Source organism: Tinamus guttatus, unplaced genomic scaffold (genome assembly GCF_059628265.1).
Source record: "Tinamus guttatus ecotype Peru unplaced genomic scaffold, ASM5962826v1 Tinamus_guttatus_pri_ptg000203l, whole genome shotgun sequence".
Classification (NCBI taxonomy): Eukaryota; Metazoa; Chordata; class Aves; order Tinamiformes; family Tinamidae; genus Tinamus; species Tinamus guttatus.
The window spans coordinates 3906716-3925058 of NW_028288737.1; the positions used below are offsets into that span (position 1 = coordinate 3906716).

General features: G+C 38.3%; 1 protein-coding gene across 3 annotated transcripts in view; it reads left to right on the forward strand.

The window, feature by feature from the left end:
- The window catches only part of MYOM1 (myomesin 1), a 73297-nt gene that overhangs the window by 458 nt on the left and 54496 nt on the right, over positions 1 to 18343 (forward strand). For all 3 annotated transcript variants that reach the window (XM_088524084.1, XM_088524082.1, XM_088524083.1), the window contains exons 2-5: positions 3202 to 3696; positions 12121 to 12258; positions 16391 to 16601; positions 18183 to 18340. In XM_088524084.1, the coding sequence (XP_088380210.1) occupies positions 3263 to 3696; positions 12121 to 12258; positions 16391 to 16601; positions 18183 to 18340 (941 nt within the window). In that variant the 5' untranslated portion in view covers positions 3202 to 3262. The remainder of the gene's footprint in view (positions 1 to 3201; positions 3697 to 12120; positions 12259 to 16390; positions 16602 to 18182; positions 18341 to 18343) is intronic.

The following is an 18343-nucleotide window of genomic DNA, read 5'->3' on the forward strand; positions in this document are numbered from 1 at the left end:
AGTACTCTCAAATGAAGTTATGGAGATACAGAAGGAATTTGCTGTGAAAGTTCTTTGTGTAAATAATCTAAATATTCTCTAGTTGTATGGGGCGTCTTATGATCTGTAAAGGAGGTGAAATACTATTGACTGAGCTGAAGGAAATCTTACTTTTTCTGTGCTTACAAGCTTTTCTGTTTTTTTTTTTTTTTTTTTCTGTTTCACTATTTTCACTATCAGACTGAGTGGATTTTTAAAGAATTACACAATAGTGCAAGAAAGAATGCCAATAAAATCACTTCCTATAGCATGTATTTACAGCCCACAAACAAGTACAGAACTGTCTGTCTGCTTAGTCGTCATTTTGAAAATTCAACCCAACAGCTGGTAATAATGGCTCCAAAATAGGAACTTGCAAGCAGCTAAGGCCATTAATATTTTTAGGCCAGGCTCTGCAAAATATGAAATCCTACCCAGATCTCAAGAGGGAGTGCTACCCACATATGAAGATCGCTGAGCAGCGGACCACACAGCAAGTAGGTAGAGATAGCATTTGCTTTATAAAGCTTTAGAGAGGAGCCAATTCTATAATCAGAGGGTACTCTGAATGGGTGCAAAGGCCTTAGGAGCTTCAGAGCTTCTGTCATCTCCAGAAAAGTAAACTTACTATGCCTATCAGACTAGTGTAGCTGATCGTTACCAGTGAACGATGCTAGATGTCTCAGAGGAAATAAGAAACACTCATAGTGTCATAAAATACCTGTGGAAAGAGTTTCCTCTTGTATCTCATGAGTAACACTTGGCCTTTGATTTGAACCAGGGGAGTTGGCTTCCTGTTCAGCTCACACCTTGGTTTCTTTGCTCTTATTTATATAAACACATAATCCTCTTACAAATCCTACTCATAGTTTTTCAGAGGAATAGTGAGGTCAAGAGCTTTTGTGTTTGGAAGAAAAAGGTTACCTTATCTAAAATGTAATTATATTGACTTTAAATCCACTGATTCATTTTTGCTCTTGTAATACATAAATAGAAATGTCTCACTTATCTTTAATATACTATATGTGAAGTGCTTTATACTTTTGGATCATTTTCCTTACTTTGAAGCTTTAAGTTGTGGAAATCCCCGAGCCTCAGGGACTGTATGGCTTTTAGCAGTGTGGCTATTAGTATCCGTAATGAACCTAGCCATTACTGCCAAAAAAAAAGCTGGTGAAAATAAAGGGAGAAAAATGTAATGCTTTACTATAGAAAAAGAGAATGTGCTTGTATTCTTTTCCTTTCTGTGCGTAGAACAAGAGACATCTGTAGGATTTAACTTTGCTCAGCAGACATCATGCTGGCTTGCAATCCACAGCCTTACCTCTGAGGAACTAGTAGAGAGAGCAGTGAAGAAACATGGAGAAAAATTGTCATAAGCATAGGTAAATTAGGATGAATTACGTACTGTCAGAAACCAACAAAGTAGAGCAAAAAAAAATACAAAGTACTGATAGATGTTAGCAAAAAAAGGATTCTGTACAGCCTCATGGAGTTTGGTAGACTTAGTGCAGCATTACTTTTCACCATCGAGAACAATGGACTGAGAATTTCTCCTATTCCTCCCCCTTCTTCCAGTAAAAATAGAATAAACTGGTGTCCGTGAATTCATAGATCCACCACTGTCAGGACATCTGCTATTTCTTTTATATACTTAAAATCTTCTGAATAACTTTCTCCATTAGTTAACTTTCTGCAAACTGAGAGGTCAGCTCTATTATCAGTCAAAAAACAGTTCTCAAACCATGATTGAGTCCTGAAATTTAGGATTCTTAATTTGTCTTAATCTGCATGAGTACCTGATTAATTGTCAAAGAGAACAGACTGAAACTATTTGACTTATTATCAGAATCAACTACTACAGTCAAAGCTGAGGTGGAAGTTTAAAGCAACTTAAAGACCAGGGAGAGAATTCTTAACTTCTATAGAATCAAGATTATACATTAGTTCTTTAAATGTATTTTATATCAAAACATCACATGAGCAGTTTCATTAGCATGAATAAAAACAGATGTAGAGCAAATTCCATCTTGTTGTGATACAACGGGTGCAACAGCACCTCTCACTATCATTTGTGGATGTTCTCTATGCTTTTCTAAAAGTTCCCTCCCTGTAGCTCATTTCTGTTTATAGTCACGTGGCCTCTTCACTGAATCCTGTCCATCTTGTATGCCTTATCACCAATAACAGGAGAAAGACATGTTATCATGTAGAATTAGCTTAGATAGGTTTCCATGTCTGCAAAGAAGATAAAGGTTTCAATAAAAAACAAGCAAAAAGTAGCAATATAAAGACCGGATTGCCAGTTAAGAAACCAACAAGGATCTCTTTCTGCATTTAACCCTCATTCAATTTTGAAAGGGGTCATCTGATCAAATTTCCTGCAAGATAGTCTACTGATAACTGTGCAAAGTGACACCCAAACTGAGATACCACTTGGAGAATGTTTTTTGAAGATTTTGAACATGCAGTTCTAGGTTAAAAAAGGAGTCACTCAGGCTGATGAACTTGGTAGTACTTTAATCAGTGCATAGAGACTCTATTCCTGATTGAGCTGTAAAAAGTACAATAAGGTCCTTTACTACATGCATAAAAACACAAAATGCAATGTTTATCAAAGAGTGACGCTCTATCCATTTTTAATCAATTCTTAAAATATTAACCTGAATATGAGAAGGTATCTGAAAACTGAGTTGCTAAAATGAATGACGTGGTCTCATGTTTTGATCTCACCTTATGTCAGAGTGCATGTATCATGTTAAAATCTATAATGCTTTATTTTATCCTTATTAATTTATTCTCTCTCTTTCCATTTAACAAAAAAATACTTACATTATCTCTGAAGAAGCTGAATGCACAAAATGTCATAAGTTAACAGTAATGACTGCAAAGATGAGCTACATATAACATCAATAGTTTGCAATAACTGTGACACCATAGTAAGCTACAAATGAATAGACACAACAATATGAGGTTTTCTGCTCCAGACAAATGTTGCATGAGCTTCCTGAAACCTAAATAGGAACCCACCTTAAATTCTGAGAAGCATCAGACATATATTTGTTGCATTTGGCTTTTAAAAATTTAAATTTTTTATTAGCTCATTTTTTTATTATATGTATAATAACTTGGAAGTTTCTGCCTTCAGTCTTCATCTGTTTGATCTGTTCTGTTCTCTTTCAGACACTGTACTGTTATTTTTGTATTCAAAAAAGAGAAGTAAAAGCTAAATTATTAGACACTCATGATGTCTTTACCTTTCTATCAAAAACACCACGAGCATTATGACCGTGCGTACCGCCACAAAGCAATGCAGTCCACCATAAGCCAGTACCAAAAGGAAGCCAAGAGCAAATCTGCAGTCTACGCTCAAGGATCCACAGCTTACAGCAGGGGCTCTGCAGCCTATCGCCACGCGTCTGCAGCAGATCACAGCCTCGAGTCCTCGGCAGCATACAGCCATCACGGCTCTTCAGCCCATGCCTTGGAGTCGGCAGCCTACAGCTACGGATCTGCGGCCTACGACCACCACTCCGCTGCGCACAGCAAACGATCTGCCGCCTACAGTCTTGACTCTGAATCTCTCAGTAAGAGCTCGGCTGCCTACAGTCATGGATCCGAATCTATCAATAAGCTGGCTGCAGCCTACAGGCTGGGATCTGAAGCCTACAGCCTTGGGTAAGTAAATCTGTGTTTGAAACCACATTCCAGAAAAGTTTGCCCACCATCTCCCTTTGAAATCAATGATGAAACTCTCCTCTTCAGCTGAAATAAGCTTTGTAACTTGGCATTACTGTTTTTCAGATTTAGTGTTTTCATTTGGTTCTGGGATTGGAAGGAGCTCTGGTTAGCTCAGCTTGTTGGAACATATCTATACTGCCAACTAGTTAGACATGAATCAAATATCCTCTGAAGTTGTTTAGCCATATCAGCACAGCTCAAGCCAATAAGCAGTGGTGGGATGGCTTTCACTTTGGAGCTGTCCCTTATCTGGTCAGGCTGGAGCAGTAGAAGAAATTAGGACTGTTGAGAGAAGTTTGAGTTGACCTGTCCGTATATCATTAAACAATTCTTCTTTGGTATAATGGTTTCATTTTTATGCTGGCTGTTTCAAGAAACAGACTCTTTTTTGGCTGTAAATTGGGTGAGGCATACTATTTTTCCAGGAAAAATACTGTGAAGTGTTCTTGTGCTAGAAGAACAGCCACACTGCTTTCATTTAAATAACATGATAAAATATTGCTTGAACAATTACATTTCTAAACATTAATATGTTAGATATCATAGCCTCCTGTTACTTGTGAGAATCTTAAGGATTTATAGAAAACAGGGTAGCAGTGAAGTAAGATTAGAGCAATTGTTAGCAGTAGAGGAAATGATCGACAAATTTTAGCCAAAAATATCTGCTCTCTGCTACACTGATGTAAAATTTAAAATATTGTCAACAGAACTAATTGAGACTTTTCTACCATAAAATTTATATTTTGCCAGCTAAAGACCCTTTAATAATAAAGATGGAACTTCAGCCAAAATCACCAAGAGAAAGATTATCTGTGCCATAGCAAGCAACACTTCATGTTTACAGCCTTCATTTGGCTTTCATGAAGCTCAGGATCAAGCTGTGAGTGCCTGATCAAGAGTTTAAGCCTCTGAGCTCAGATGAATGACTTGTCTGTTTGTCTATAGCATTCAGTTTTTGCTGCTGAACTTATTTCACTCGTGCAGATAAGTAACAACTGAGTGGATTAGCAACAGATGCCTGCTTGATAATCTGCTCATGCAGGGACGCAGGGCATTGGCATTGAGGGTTTGCTTTCTGTGGAGTGCTCGGTAGGTGAAGGTATCCCCAGTGGCTGCTGTGCTGGAGTGATGCTGCAGCGTGTCCACCACTAGCCCTAGCCCTGACTCTCACCCTTCTTGTAGAGAACTTTGATCGTTCCTGCAAGAAAGGGATCATTTCCTGAAACTGAAAAAATGATTGTGAAAATAATTGCTTCTGGGTCAGTTCAGTGACTCTTGTTTGTTAGATAGGTGTTTCAGAACAAACCTATCTTCTCATCAAAAACTCTAATGTCAACAAAGTAATATCAAAGGAAATAAAATTGCTTAGTGCACTGGGAGAGAACTTAGTTATACTGGGAGAGAACTTAAAATATTTCCAGGTAAGAATGTTTTGTCAAAAACTTATTTTTTGCCATGAGTTTCTCCTTGTGCTGGTGGAGAGGGAACTACAGTGCTGCTTTGGAAGTACTCAGGAAAGTAGATCTACCAGGTACAAATCTCTTCCGCACAAAACATAGCTAATACTTGGGAGAATGTAAATGATGAATGATAAATGAATGATATGAATGATAAATTAAGGATTCAACTTAAGTTTATGGTTATATTTTGTCATCTCTCTATATTTTTTAAGGGACCTTCTTGGTCCAACTTTGGCACCTTTTGAAAGAGATAAAAGTAGAATAAAACCTGTATTATTAATTGTGGTACAAATGTGAAGTTATTCTTTCCATGCCCATACTATCTTCCCCTGATTCAGAACACTTCAACATACAATGTGGAGATGAAAAGCCTTGCAAAACCAGATTTGCTTCTGGCAAATCAAAGACTTTCTTATTTCATGCTTATGAAAGGAGTGGCATTAAAATAAATAAATAAATAATCCAAACACTTTAATCTTCGAAAGGTAGAAAGAGTCTTGAATAAAAATGCTATATATAAATGAACTAGATCTCTAGTGGTTTCTTTGAAAGCTGAATGTATACATGAAGCTACATATACATAATTTTTCATATAATCTTGGTTATTGCGCAACACTTGATTTTAAATCCAAATCTACCTTTGGGTATAATGTATACAGGTTTGTGGATATAGTCCGTTAAGCCCAACAGGAAAAGTATACTATTAAATACTGAGCTCATATTCAAGTCATTGTTTTTTTAATCTAATGTGGCTTCTGCTAGACTTCACTATGCTTGCGGAGTTTGTCTCATCCTTTTTTGTAGCCACCTTACAGAAAAAAAGCCTTCATAAAGGGACAGTGTTGATACTCAGTTAGTGCTATGTAAGGAAATTATCCTGAGAAAACAGTGGAGAAGGACTAAGCAATTTGCAAGATCTTGGTCTGATCCTGATGCTCTCACACTGGAACTTACTTGAGCTGAAAACATGCTCAGTGCATCCGGAGCACATGCAGCTTGAAGGGACTGCAGCTTTCCTTACCGAGAGGACAGGAAAGGCTCCATTTGTAAACGGACTGTCTTTTGCCCCATTTCAAGTCCACTCATCAAACTGTGACTGCTTGAAGAAGTAAAATGAAAGGAATGACGACTGGAAAAACTTGGCAAGAGCAAATATGGAGAATTTCAGCTTTGCTGGCTGCAGTTTGCTGAAGCTGTCAAAACCTGTCTCATAAAGGAAATCCCAGAATCATTATGGTTGGAAAAACCCTTCAATACCATTAAGTGTAATCGTAAACCCCTCAATTCCGTGTCTGCTAAACCATGTCCCTAAGTGCCTTACTTACCTGTTTCTTGAGCACTGCCAGGGATGGTGACTCCACCACTCCCCTGGGCAGCCTGTTCCAAAGCTTCACCACTTTTTCTGTGTAGAAATCTTTCCTAATATCCAACCTGAACCTTTCCTGGCACAACCTGAGGCCATTTCCTCTTGTCCTATCTGTAGTTATTCTGGAGCAGAGATCGACTCCCGTCTCACTACAACTTCCTTTCATGTAGTCATAGAGAGCGATAAGGTCTCCCCTGAGCCTCCTCCTCTCCAGACTAAATAATCTTACCTCTTCCCATGGAAACTCAGGCATTGAAGCTCAAGCTTCCATTGCTTTTCCATGTGGTATTTTCCTGATTGAGAGCAGCTGATAATTCCATCTAAAGCTAATCATGTCCCAGGCTGCTTATCTGCCAGCAATTTCCTTAGGGACAAAATGCAAGTTATTGATGGAGCTCAGACATTTATGTTTATTGGTAGGTAAGGAAAAAGGCAAACAAGACACAGACATGATTCAGGCAAACCAAGGAGAGGAGAGGTGGCTTATAAACCTGGAATTAATCAGACGGCCAGATAGGATGAAAGAATGCTGTTCCAAACAAAGTATTTTTGCTAGGATCAGGATGGGGCTGAGTAAAAAATATACTCTAAGGCTATAAGAAACATGAGAAGAGAAATGCGGGGTCTTGAAATTCCTATTGGCACTGCTCATCCTTTGGTTTATTATAGGTGCAGATTTCAAAGAAGCAGGCTTCCAAATGTCACCATCAAGCATGGAAATTGTCTTAATGAGCCCTACGATGTTGAAGTAATTATCCTATAAAAAATGTGTTGTTGATGGAAGCCGTGTTAGGGAACAGTGCCAGTGTTGCCAGCAATATTGCCTGAGCCCATGACAAATCTGGCAGCATCTTGAATGTAGTCACGGGAGAGTGCTTCTCCTCTCTAGAAGCTGGCTTTGAACAGCTCTCTTGCGAAAAACCTTTTTTCTTTTTTCTCCATACTTGCATTTACTGTAAAAGTAAACAGTCCCTTCCCTTTCCTGTGTGCAATTTCAAGTGTGGAAAATTAGACAAGAAGCAGTTAGAAGCAGACCCTGGAAAACACATCTTAGCTAACAGAGCTCCTTGGCCAGGCAGAGCTGGGGCTGCTCTTGTGTGCACCAAATCCAGGCCTTCCCAATGTTGCAATAACATGAGAGAGAAACACCAAAAGCATGCTAAGGACAAGATGCATGAATTTCCACATGTGTGAATAAGCTTACAGGTGCCTTTTTGTACTTGTATAACTGAAGATCAGTGTGCTGTGGTCTTCTCCTAGAGCACCTTTCTACATCCACAGGCTCCCTTTGGGCAGGGTGGGAAGCCTGTCCCTTAGGCAGAGAAACCCGGCCACTGCCAACAGACCAGTCTGAGACTAAGACATCAAGGCAAAATCTCTGCTTGGGAGATTCAGAGATTCAGAGGATGTTGTATTTAGGTCGCCTATTAGACTAGAGGGAAAAGATAATAGTAGTGTAATGGTTAGCTGTATTTTACATTTCTATGGGATGGTACCAGTGCCTTTAGCATTTATAGTCATCAACTCTCATTTCACTCCATAAATTGTGAGAGTAACAATTGGGAGACTAAGAAAATATAGGCATTGAATTTTAACATGCTGAAAACCACCAAGAAATGAGAACACTGAGCTTGGGTCACCAACTTTGATAAGGCAGTACAGACAGTATCTGGCCTGGAAAAAACATACATACACTAGCTGGGCAGATCAAATGAGGCTGAAAGCTGTTAAAAGGTCATGGTACTGTTCCTCCCTGTGAAATTAGAGAGCGCTGATAGCTGCTCCACTCTCCTCTGGGAGATTCTGTTCCACATATCAGGTAAAAGGTTGGAACATTTTAAAATAAAGGGCAAGATTTTAGAATCTGGTTCAATAGAGTGCTCCTTTAGGCGACCTAAATAATGGCTGTGCACAGGGTTTCATTTTCATATTGCACGGGAAGAGGTAGGAGTGACAGACAAGGGACACAGGAAAATAAATCTCGTGGTAAAAATAATGGCCAGTTTGCTTTCACATGCAACAGCACATGCATTCATGCTGGCCTACCTAAAGGTCAGCCTGCAAGGAAGGAACTGATACGAGGGTTTGGAAAGGAGAAATGTTTTCAACCACTTCTAATTTATTTGGCCTAGCCTTGGGTTTGTGCAGTGCCATTTTGAAAAAGTATTTTAGCGTTATTCTGGATGGTTCCCTGAAAACAGCAGCTGGATGCTTCAATGTGGTCACAGAACAGTTAAAAGATGTGAAAGAAAGGGCAAATAAGGCAGAAAATCCACTCTGCCAACACAACCATCCAAGGTATGTTCATAGTTGCAATCCTGGGAACAGTTCAGATCATCTCAGCTCAAAAAGAACATTCTGAAGCCAGAAAGGGTCAGAGACCAGCAAGGAGGGTCGCAGGAGGCCTGGAATAGCTTCCTTCTAGAGAGAGCTGGAAGCTTCCTTCCTTCTTCCTGACCTTGGAAGGAAGGCAAACTTGTAACAGTAAAGTAGAAAATTGAGAAAAATGTGCAAGAGGGTGAATAGGGAACAATTTACTTTTTTGTTTTTTGTGCAGGTGAGCACAGAAGAAACTATGAAGTAGCAGTAGGTTTAAAACAAGTTTAAAAGAAAGTGCCCTCTTCATAAGTAAATAAATCTTAAGCTCACTGGTAGAGCATTTTATGACCATGCAAAAATTAAGTAGGTCCACTAGCAGCTATAGATGACTGGGATGCCACCTCTAGCTCACATTGTCTCTAGGCCCTTCCTTGGAAACTGAAGGAATTATCAAAGTATTTCTTTCACACATCATCTTTTTTACCTGTTCTTGCCCATTGCTGGAATAGGAAACTGGTCAAAAACACTCTTAGGGTTATTCAGTGTAACTGTTCTCACAGTGATCTGGCCTAGTCCGGGTCACATTTGGGAACGAGCAAATTACTGCAGTAAATTGGCCAGGCTGTGTAAGAACAACAGATTGTTACGGGATCTATTTGGATCCACTATTCAATTCACAGTTGTCATCTGTATTCCTGGTAGCTGGCTGCCATCTCTTACATACCACTAGGAAGTATTGGAAGTATTCCTTGTTCTTAGAAGAGAGCACAAGGACTCTTATTGTAGCTGCTCCTACAAGAGAAAGAAAATGAGGAAACAGCATCTAGAAAGGTGCTTTTCTGGGGCTGAGCACATATGCAATGGCTGATGATTGTGTCAGCCAAAAGATGAGAAAACATAAGGATCCAGAAATACAGAAAATAATCAAAGCTTTCTAGGTGGTTGCAGTGAAATGCATCTTGATCAAAGAACATCCAGTTTAGAAAACTCAGACAGAAATGAGTGGAAAAATATGGAGAAGAAGATGCACTTATGCAGTATTTTTATCCTACTCATTATACTCCAGTCCTAATTCCATTTCTGTTTCTGAGGCTCCAGTGTGATGGAGATCCATGTCATTAAACTGAAGGATTAAGGTGAATTCCATGCAAGCTATGGAAGGAATCGGAAAAAAAAAAAAAAAGAGAGAGAGAGACAGAGTTTTAGCCTCAAACATTTGGAGTGTTAAATAAATAATGATAATGATTAAAAAAAAAGGAGACTGGAGCAATTTATTTTCTCATTTTTCAGATAATTTTAGAGTCAAAGCTCAGCAAAGATCTGTAGAAAAGGTATCACCAAAAGGCTGAAGGTGAAAGGGATGTATATTCTCCTATCAATTCCCTAGCTCTGTGGCTATGGTTCAAAAATGAAAAACTAGACATTAGTCAAGAAGGTAATATTTAATATTGACTTATCATCCAACTTCTGCTTTAGGAATGAAGAGCAGGCTTGGATTTACTAGTACCGAAAGCACTTGAACTGAGATTTTCACCACATTTATTCTACTTTTATGAAAACAGAATTTTCGTAACATTTAAACTGAGGTTCAAATGAGGCTGTGGTCCTTCTAGAAGTGGAATCAACCAGGAATCAAATGACTCCCTAAAGGATTCAGTGTGAAGCCCCATGGAAATCTGAGAGCACTCAGATTCAAAATTCCAGCCTTGTCCCATTTTAAAATAGGACAAGAATAAAAGTAATTTACTAAGAACTTCAGTTCCTCATAGAGCATTGTTCATTTATGAAACTAATTGAAACACTTTGTGTTTGATGTCTCTCCCCACTTACTTGATGCTTCTCAAGGCATTTGCAGTTGGCTGTAGTGATTGCCCTGTATCATTCCCAAACCCAGGAGTGATGATGTTTGTATATCCGGCTCCATGCTGATTCTTCCCTTTATTAATCTGCTTAGGCTGTTCCTAAGTGTTTTATGCTTGGACTTCTGTCTCTAGAGCGGTCCAAAGAGGACAAAGAGGAGTCCAAAGGAACACATTTTCTTCCCATCCTGTACACACTGTTTCTTGACTGCAGCGCTGCAGGATGCGCAGAAGAGCCGGCTGCCTCGCTGCAATGCTGGGGCAAGCCAAATATAGTCGCATGTGATGAGCATAGGACTTGGCAGAAAGGAAGGGAAATTCTTCCTGAGGGTGCTGGGAATGGCAGAGCAGAGACATTAGGTCTGAGGGCCTGAGGCAGGAGTAGATATGATGTTAAGATGCAGGAGGAAATATGAGGGAACTAGAGGGAGAAGGAGAACAGATTAGGAGAATGGTAAGAAAGTCATTAAGAGTGCTAGGGGATGGGAGCCTGGTTTAACAGGAGCTGGATACAGGGGAGACCTCAGGTTGAGCAAAGGGACAGGCATAAGTAAATGAGTGAGATGCCGATAGGAGAATAAAACTGGAGATCAGTGATCTCATACATAGTCCCACATAGGTGGAGTATTAGCACATACATGAGAATCTAAAGGATCTTCCACTTAGTAGCACCTCTAGAGCTTGGTACCTTTGCAGAGCTGCAGTCTAAAGAAAGCATGAGCCCAAGTACACGTCTGCAATCTTCCATGTGCTACATCCTCCGCAGTCCAGTGCTAGTACGAGTCTCGATGATTATGGGTATGTTTAGAGCACCCTGCATGGAGATAGCAGAGTAGACTACCCAGAGAACTGGGGGCAGGTTTGTCATAGCCTGGTGCAGTGTGAGCTAAGGAACCTTGCTGAGAAATGTTGTGCCCAGGTCTGTTCAGGTGGCTGTGCACAGCAGGGAGCTCGTGCCATGTAGACAAACCTCCAGTCTAAGCAGACCTGCATATGATTCCCCCTGTTGAACTGGAAATAAAAGGACACTTCAAGGTCTTAGAGAAGGCTGACAGCTAATTAGGCTATTCCTGTTCTAAGACATAAAACTGTGAATAAAATGTGCATCGCTACCAGGTATATTGATTACCCTCTATACTTAGATTTAATGTCAAGTCAGTGTTAGATTTGTAATAATCAGCTTGTTAAAGGTGCATTTGATTATGTGTTTAATAATTTTCAAACAATGACTATGAAAAATTCTTTTTTTTTAGCTTCTCAACTATGAGCAAAAAATCACAACTTTTTAATCTAACTTTCAGGAAGTTTTTTTAACAACTTATTCTTTCATAATTTAACAATATCCTTTTTATTTCAGATTGAAGGATTCCAATATAATGATTGAAGATCAATCCTATAAGATGAGTCCCAAAGCAAAGAGAGCAAAACAGAATTTGATCTCTGAGGACAAAGAGAACACAGCCATGGACTACTCAGTGCCTATTTTCACAGGACGGTATGTTCGTTTTCTTTTTGCTCATTATCTTCTTTCTGATACTTTATTAACAAATCATAAAATAACAAATGCATTAATCTCTTTACGCTCCTGGATTTCAGTGTGATTGTTTGCACTTTACATGAGTGAAAAAAAAGACAATGAGAAGGTAACTGTCAAATCAGACATTGAGCATCATCCCCAACAAGGACAGATATCTCAGTGTCTAGACTTAGTGTCATACACATTGGCCACTTTCTACGATGTTAAGATACACTTGTAGGTCATGGACTCTGTTTCCTCGGAACTGGCCAGACATTGGCCACATTATTTATCTTACTATTTGGTTTGAAGGCTTGCTCTGTAATTCAATGTCTCTTAGCAAGCATAACACATAGAGATACTGAAACAATCTGCTAATGTTTTCTCCTGGCAAAGGAAAAATCAAGAATTAAACCAATTAATTTCCCAAATTGATCATAATGATTCATACTCATCTCACGTGTTGATGGTATTTATTACAAAGTTACTACTGATGTAATGCATTTTACTGCAGCAGTGCCCTAAGTGAAGCTGAATGTGAACTTCGTATGGTAGCCAGAATCAACACAAGCAAGGAGATTCCCCTGCCTTTTTGGGCATATGGTGTAATGACTTATTATGAGCCTCTGACAGTTCAAGCATAGTTACTTGTTCAGATTAATACATATCAGGGTGTGGAATGGAAGACTAAATCCTGACTTTGAGACCAGGGAAAAGTACACTTGCCCACAGGCAGGTGAACAGAAACCTCTCTTTGATTTGCCTTTCTCCTGCAAGACAGCAGTTTTCATGGGATATTTTAAAGCTGTTTCTGGGAGTCAGTGATCTAATATATACTGCTTAATCAACACTGAGAAACAATGTCATTTCTGCTGTGCACCGAGTGTGTGCCTTCACATGAACTGTCTGCCTTGCTATTGGAAGACCTCACTGCTTTTGATATTTGAGCATTCTACACTTTCTGTTCATTGCCTCCTGGAGCCATTTTCATTAATCCTCACATTTCCGCAGCAGATTCATTGTTTTTTGATCTAAACCACATTCAGAACCATGCATTCACATTTCTAAACCACTTCTTTGGTGCTTTGGTTGTATCTTCTATGATAGAAATAAATATATCTCATGCAGAACTCATGGTATTGCAGTTTCAAGGCTTCTCAGTACCTGTGCACTTCACCCAGCATATCCGCTTGTGTGTCAGTAGATTTACATTTCTCTGTTATCTGTCTCTCCTGATGTCAAGCACAAAGGTGCTCCCTTTTTATTGTGCCTGGCTTCTACAACAGTAAAATTTAAAATGTTGGTCAAGAGCTGAAATTCATGATTGATTGCTGTTACTTCCAGATTTCAGTCTTAGCTTTTACACTAGCTCCTGTGATCTCAACAGGTCATGACTTTCCTTTGCTTTATTTTACTTTTTGTAAAATGAATACAGTAATATTAGTGTCATGGCATGTAGCTTCTTTTATCTGTGTCTGGTATTTTGGGATCCTACATGAGAACATACCATCAGATTCTTACATGATTTTCATTATTCTGCTTACAGTTATTGGTAACAATCTTTCTTGGCAACTCAGAAAATTGTCTGTGTTTTTGTGCCATTGAAATGACCCAAACAATTTTTTTTTTGTAATTAGCTTAAAAATATGAAAAAGACATATAATGATTATTAGAGTGCCCAACACAACATGGTATGAAATGGTTGTTAGGGCTCTTTTGTTTTTTAACTGGCATCATGGTCACAGTTGCATGCCAAGCCTGTGGAAGTTGCATACCACATTACTGTCGGATATTTATTTTTGTTTGAAAGATAACAGCTGAAACTGATTCAGCCACGTGCATGTTATATGTCATTCCCAAACTCTCTTATGAAACTGATGTGTTGTTTCCCCTGAGCAGATAGCTTTTACAAGGAATGGCTATTTATAAAAGGCAGCACCGCATGTGTTTAACAGAGCTGATACCCTCTGTGCTGGATGACCTTCAGCCCTGTGTCACCACTTCCATCATTTGATTCTATTTCAGAGCTTTAAAATTCTGCCTTAAAAATTCTCCCTCTCAGAATATGCAGTCTGTAACTATTCTTCTTAAACACCTAGCCTAATCCTTGCAAAATGAAATTAGGAACAGCTGGTCAGCTTTTTTAGACAATAAAGTACCCTGGGCTTGATTTAATGCCATAAGTGCTAAAGGTGCTCGGTACTAGATATGGCCTATGGAACTCTCTGTACCCAATAATGAATCTAAGTCAGAGAGATGCAAGTAGCAGATATCCAACAAATAATATTTTATATTTGCCATTTGGAGTTTAATCGTTTTGTCTCTCATAAGTATTTTCAATTAAAACCCCTGAGACTTTACTGCAGAATCAATTCTTAAATATCGTCATGTGTTGCTTCTGATGCACTTCATCATTGCAGAGAATATTAACTGTTTCTCTTTGATTTATGCAGATTATAATCAGCATAAATGCTTTTTCATTAGCAAATGTAAATATTTAATGCTGTTGATCAACAGTGTCTGGAGAGCAGTACTGTACAGGTCTACGATGAGTCCTCTGTTGGCCTGAGGAAAATCATCAACTCTCAGAAGATGGTTTATGCCTTGAGCTCCATACTATGAAGTTGCTGAGATCTTAAATACTGTAATTAAGAAAGGAAATAATATAAGCTTTCCTTTAAAAGAAAATGCTGCTGATTCATTTAAGCTGAGTATAGATAGCTACATTCATATTCATTAAACTGTCTTTAGAAATCTCCAACTTATCCCTGCAGCTCCAGATTATATTTGTCAAGCAGAACTTATGTGCCTATGTGAAGGGAACCATCCTGTTGATACCTGTACGGATCCTCTTGTTAAGGCAACTTGAGACATAGAAAGTTCAAGGCAAAGTTCAAACACAAAATAAGACAAAGTTCTGCTGTTGAATAAGTTTTTTAGTCTTTTGAGGAATTTTTGTGAGCAGTTAATTTTCCAGCATATTCTGCTGCTTGGCTATGTTGCTTCTCACTGAACTAACAACAAAGCACAAAGATAAGGAGCTGTACAGTTATTTTGACGATGAATCCAAACTTTCCTAAGTGTCAAGATGTGCTATCAAATGGATATTATTACCATCTTGAAAAAAAAAAAGGGAAGATCATTTTTCTTAATCTTTTTCAGTGGAAGCAGTGAAGTGTGTTGTGTTAAAATGGTGAAGCCAGATTAACCACATTTAGAAATAAACAGAAGTTGCTGTATCTGCAATAAGGCACATAACAAGTACTTAAATAAAACCTCTTTTCATTCTGAAATATTATGTTATCCTAAAATAACTAAACTGCAGAAAAATAGTAATGCTTCTGCTTACGTCAAGGGACTCTCATAGCATATGCGCTCTTATAATAGCTATGGTGTGTAAAAACAATTTAGCAGCAGTGGTACTTCCACACGTGCATGTGAAAACAGGATTGGAACCACTGAAAGGAACAGTTCTTTGCTCATCCTCTTTCCCTTTACATAAAGCCTGAGGGAGATACTGCAAGGAAATAAAGGAATCAGAAATCATTAAATCATCTTTTTGAAAGCACTTGAAAGAACAAACAGTTTACAAACACAAATAGATTGAATTTTCAATGAACAAAGAGAAATTTTGCGGTGTACTATGATGCTCATTTTGTAAAATTCAAACACGAGGACCTAGTTGTGCAGCTACACTCTCCTGCCTCCTTTAATGTTGTTACTGCAAATGCCATAGCCATAAGTCAGTAATTGAAATGTGAGCCTACAGACCTGAAATTACGCCTTATGCTAATCTTTATAGCAATAGAGATGTAGAACTACAGCAGGAGAATCATTAAACTGAAAATGTGCACAGTATACTTATCAGGAGATGCACTGCAAGTGGTCGTGACTTCAGACACTGAAAGACTCATCACTCTGCAGTACCCTCCTTATTTCTGATTTGAAGGTATGTGAGATTGTTGTAGGGGGTAATGATCCTCAAAGCAGACACACATTTTGAAAGACTGTTGGCCTCTTTATACTCATTGCAGTTATCTAATGTGATAGCATCAATGGAGTGTGTTCTCTTCATTTTCCAATGTGATTCTGCTTTCTACATTTTTTTCAGTGAAGTGAATATCAGTGGGATAACAGACACAGAAGAAGAAAGAATCAAAGAAAGTGCTGCATATATTGCCAGAAGGAACCTTTTGGCTAAAGGTGAAGGAGTTAGCGTGAGCAAAGTGGCCACATCGGCTTCTCAAGAAGAGCATCATGAAAAAAAATCAAGGAAAATAGCAATCCGGGAGTCTGCTGAACGTGTAGCCCTGCAGAAAACGGTAAAAATATAGACATGAACACTCGATGGTAAGCAGTGTGGATCTTTTGTTGTTTGGTGTTTGTAAAGCACCTGGCACAACAGGTCCCTGATCTACAAATACCAGTAGCAACCACAATAGTGACAGAAAACAGTGAAATGTTTTTTCAATGGCTAAAATCCAATTCTTATCTTTGGGTAAGTACGAGGAGCTCTTCAGTTGTGCTGGGAGTGAGGGAGGGAGATCGGGATGGGGTAAAACTATTTTGCTGAGCTGATACCTGTCTAACTGGCACAGCATCGTTTTCCTGAATGATGAGGCACTTGCTAGGCAACACTTCTCAGTAGAAGATGATGGCTGTTTTATAGACAGGGAACAACTTTGTCCCAAGTATTTAACACAGAATTTGAATCACAGTATATAAATGAGGGAATTGTGGAGGACATCTAGAACTGAATCTCTAATCTTGCATAGTTTTGACAAGTTACTGTGTGACTTGTTAAAAAATAATATTTAGGGAGTAGTTACAAATACATTTTGACCAGACTGACAGGATATATCAAGTGCAGACATGTTTTATTCAAAAATTTATTAATATTCTGGGCAGAGGAATTGACACTGTGCTTAAAAATATGCTTGTAACAACAGGCTAGAAAGATTGTAAAGACTTTGAAGGTTTGAATTCAAAACATCTTGAAAAAATGAGAAATAGTCTGTAGGTGAAATTTAATAAAGAAAATGAAAATTACACACAGAAGAAAAAGAACAAATAAGTGAGGAATAACTGGCTACATAAAAGTACTGGGAGATCTGGAAGTTTTAATAGGTCATAAATTCAATGCCACTCTAGAATGCATTCAAAAGTCCTGTAATTAAAACATAGGAAGTAATTATTGTATTGGAAACTGTGGGATGAATACTGACTGAGTTGTCAACATTTTACAAATGTTAAGGACAAGTGGAATATGTTCAGAGATGAGATGAAAAACACAATTATAACGAAAATAGGTATTGTATAGTTTATAAAAGACTGAGAATATTTGAAAGAAATGAAAACTGTTCTTTTAGTAATCTTAAGGGATTTGCAATTCTCCATACATAAGACAGTTAGGGAAAATTAGGATTTTTTTTTCTAATGCTGTAGAGAGTCAAACAGTTGAAACGTTTTGGGAAGAGGAATGACCCCATCAGTAAAAAAGATTAGATAACAGGTCTCTCAGAGATGTGCTAGGCAAATATGATTTCATATTAGAAAAGGTATACAGAAGGCATCTGAATTCGAGACTAATTTCATCTTTGATTCTGTATTCCAAAAACAAGCCTTAAATACAGAAAATTATTTTACTTAGAATAGTCCTAAGGGGGGAGGAGGAGAGGGGAAACAAACAGGAAAAACAAATCAAATTATTTTGAAAGGAGAATATCTTGAAGATGAATAATATTGTTTCATGGCTCCAAATGAGATAAATACCTTAAATATATCTCAATTTTAAAATAAATACATTTTTTTTCTGCTCTTAAAAAAATTCCAAAAATGTTTTTGAATATGGATGATTTGCACTTCTATAGACTGAGGTTTATGACGAAATGTTTCTTTTCCAGTTAGAAGATACTCAGGCATTCCACAAAAAGTTGAATCAAGATAAACTTTTACATGCTCCTGAGTTTATTATCAAGCCTCGTTCTCACACTATCTGGGAAAAGCAAAGTGTCAAATTTCATTGCACCGTGGCTGGCTGGCCAGAACCCCGTGTTACATGGTA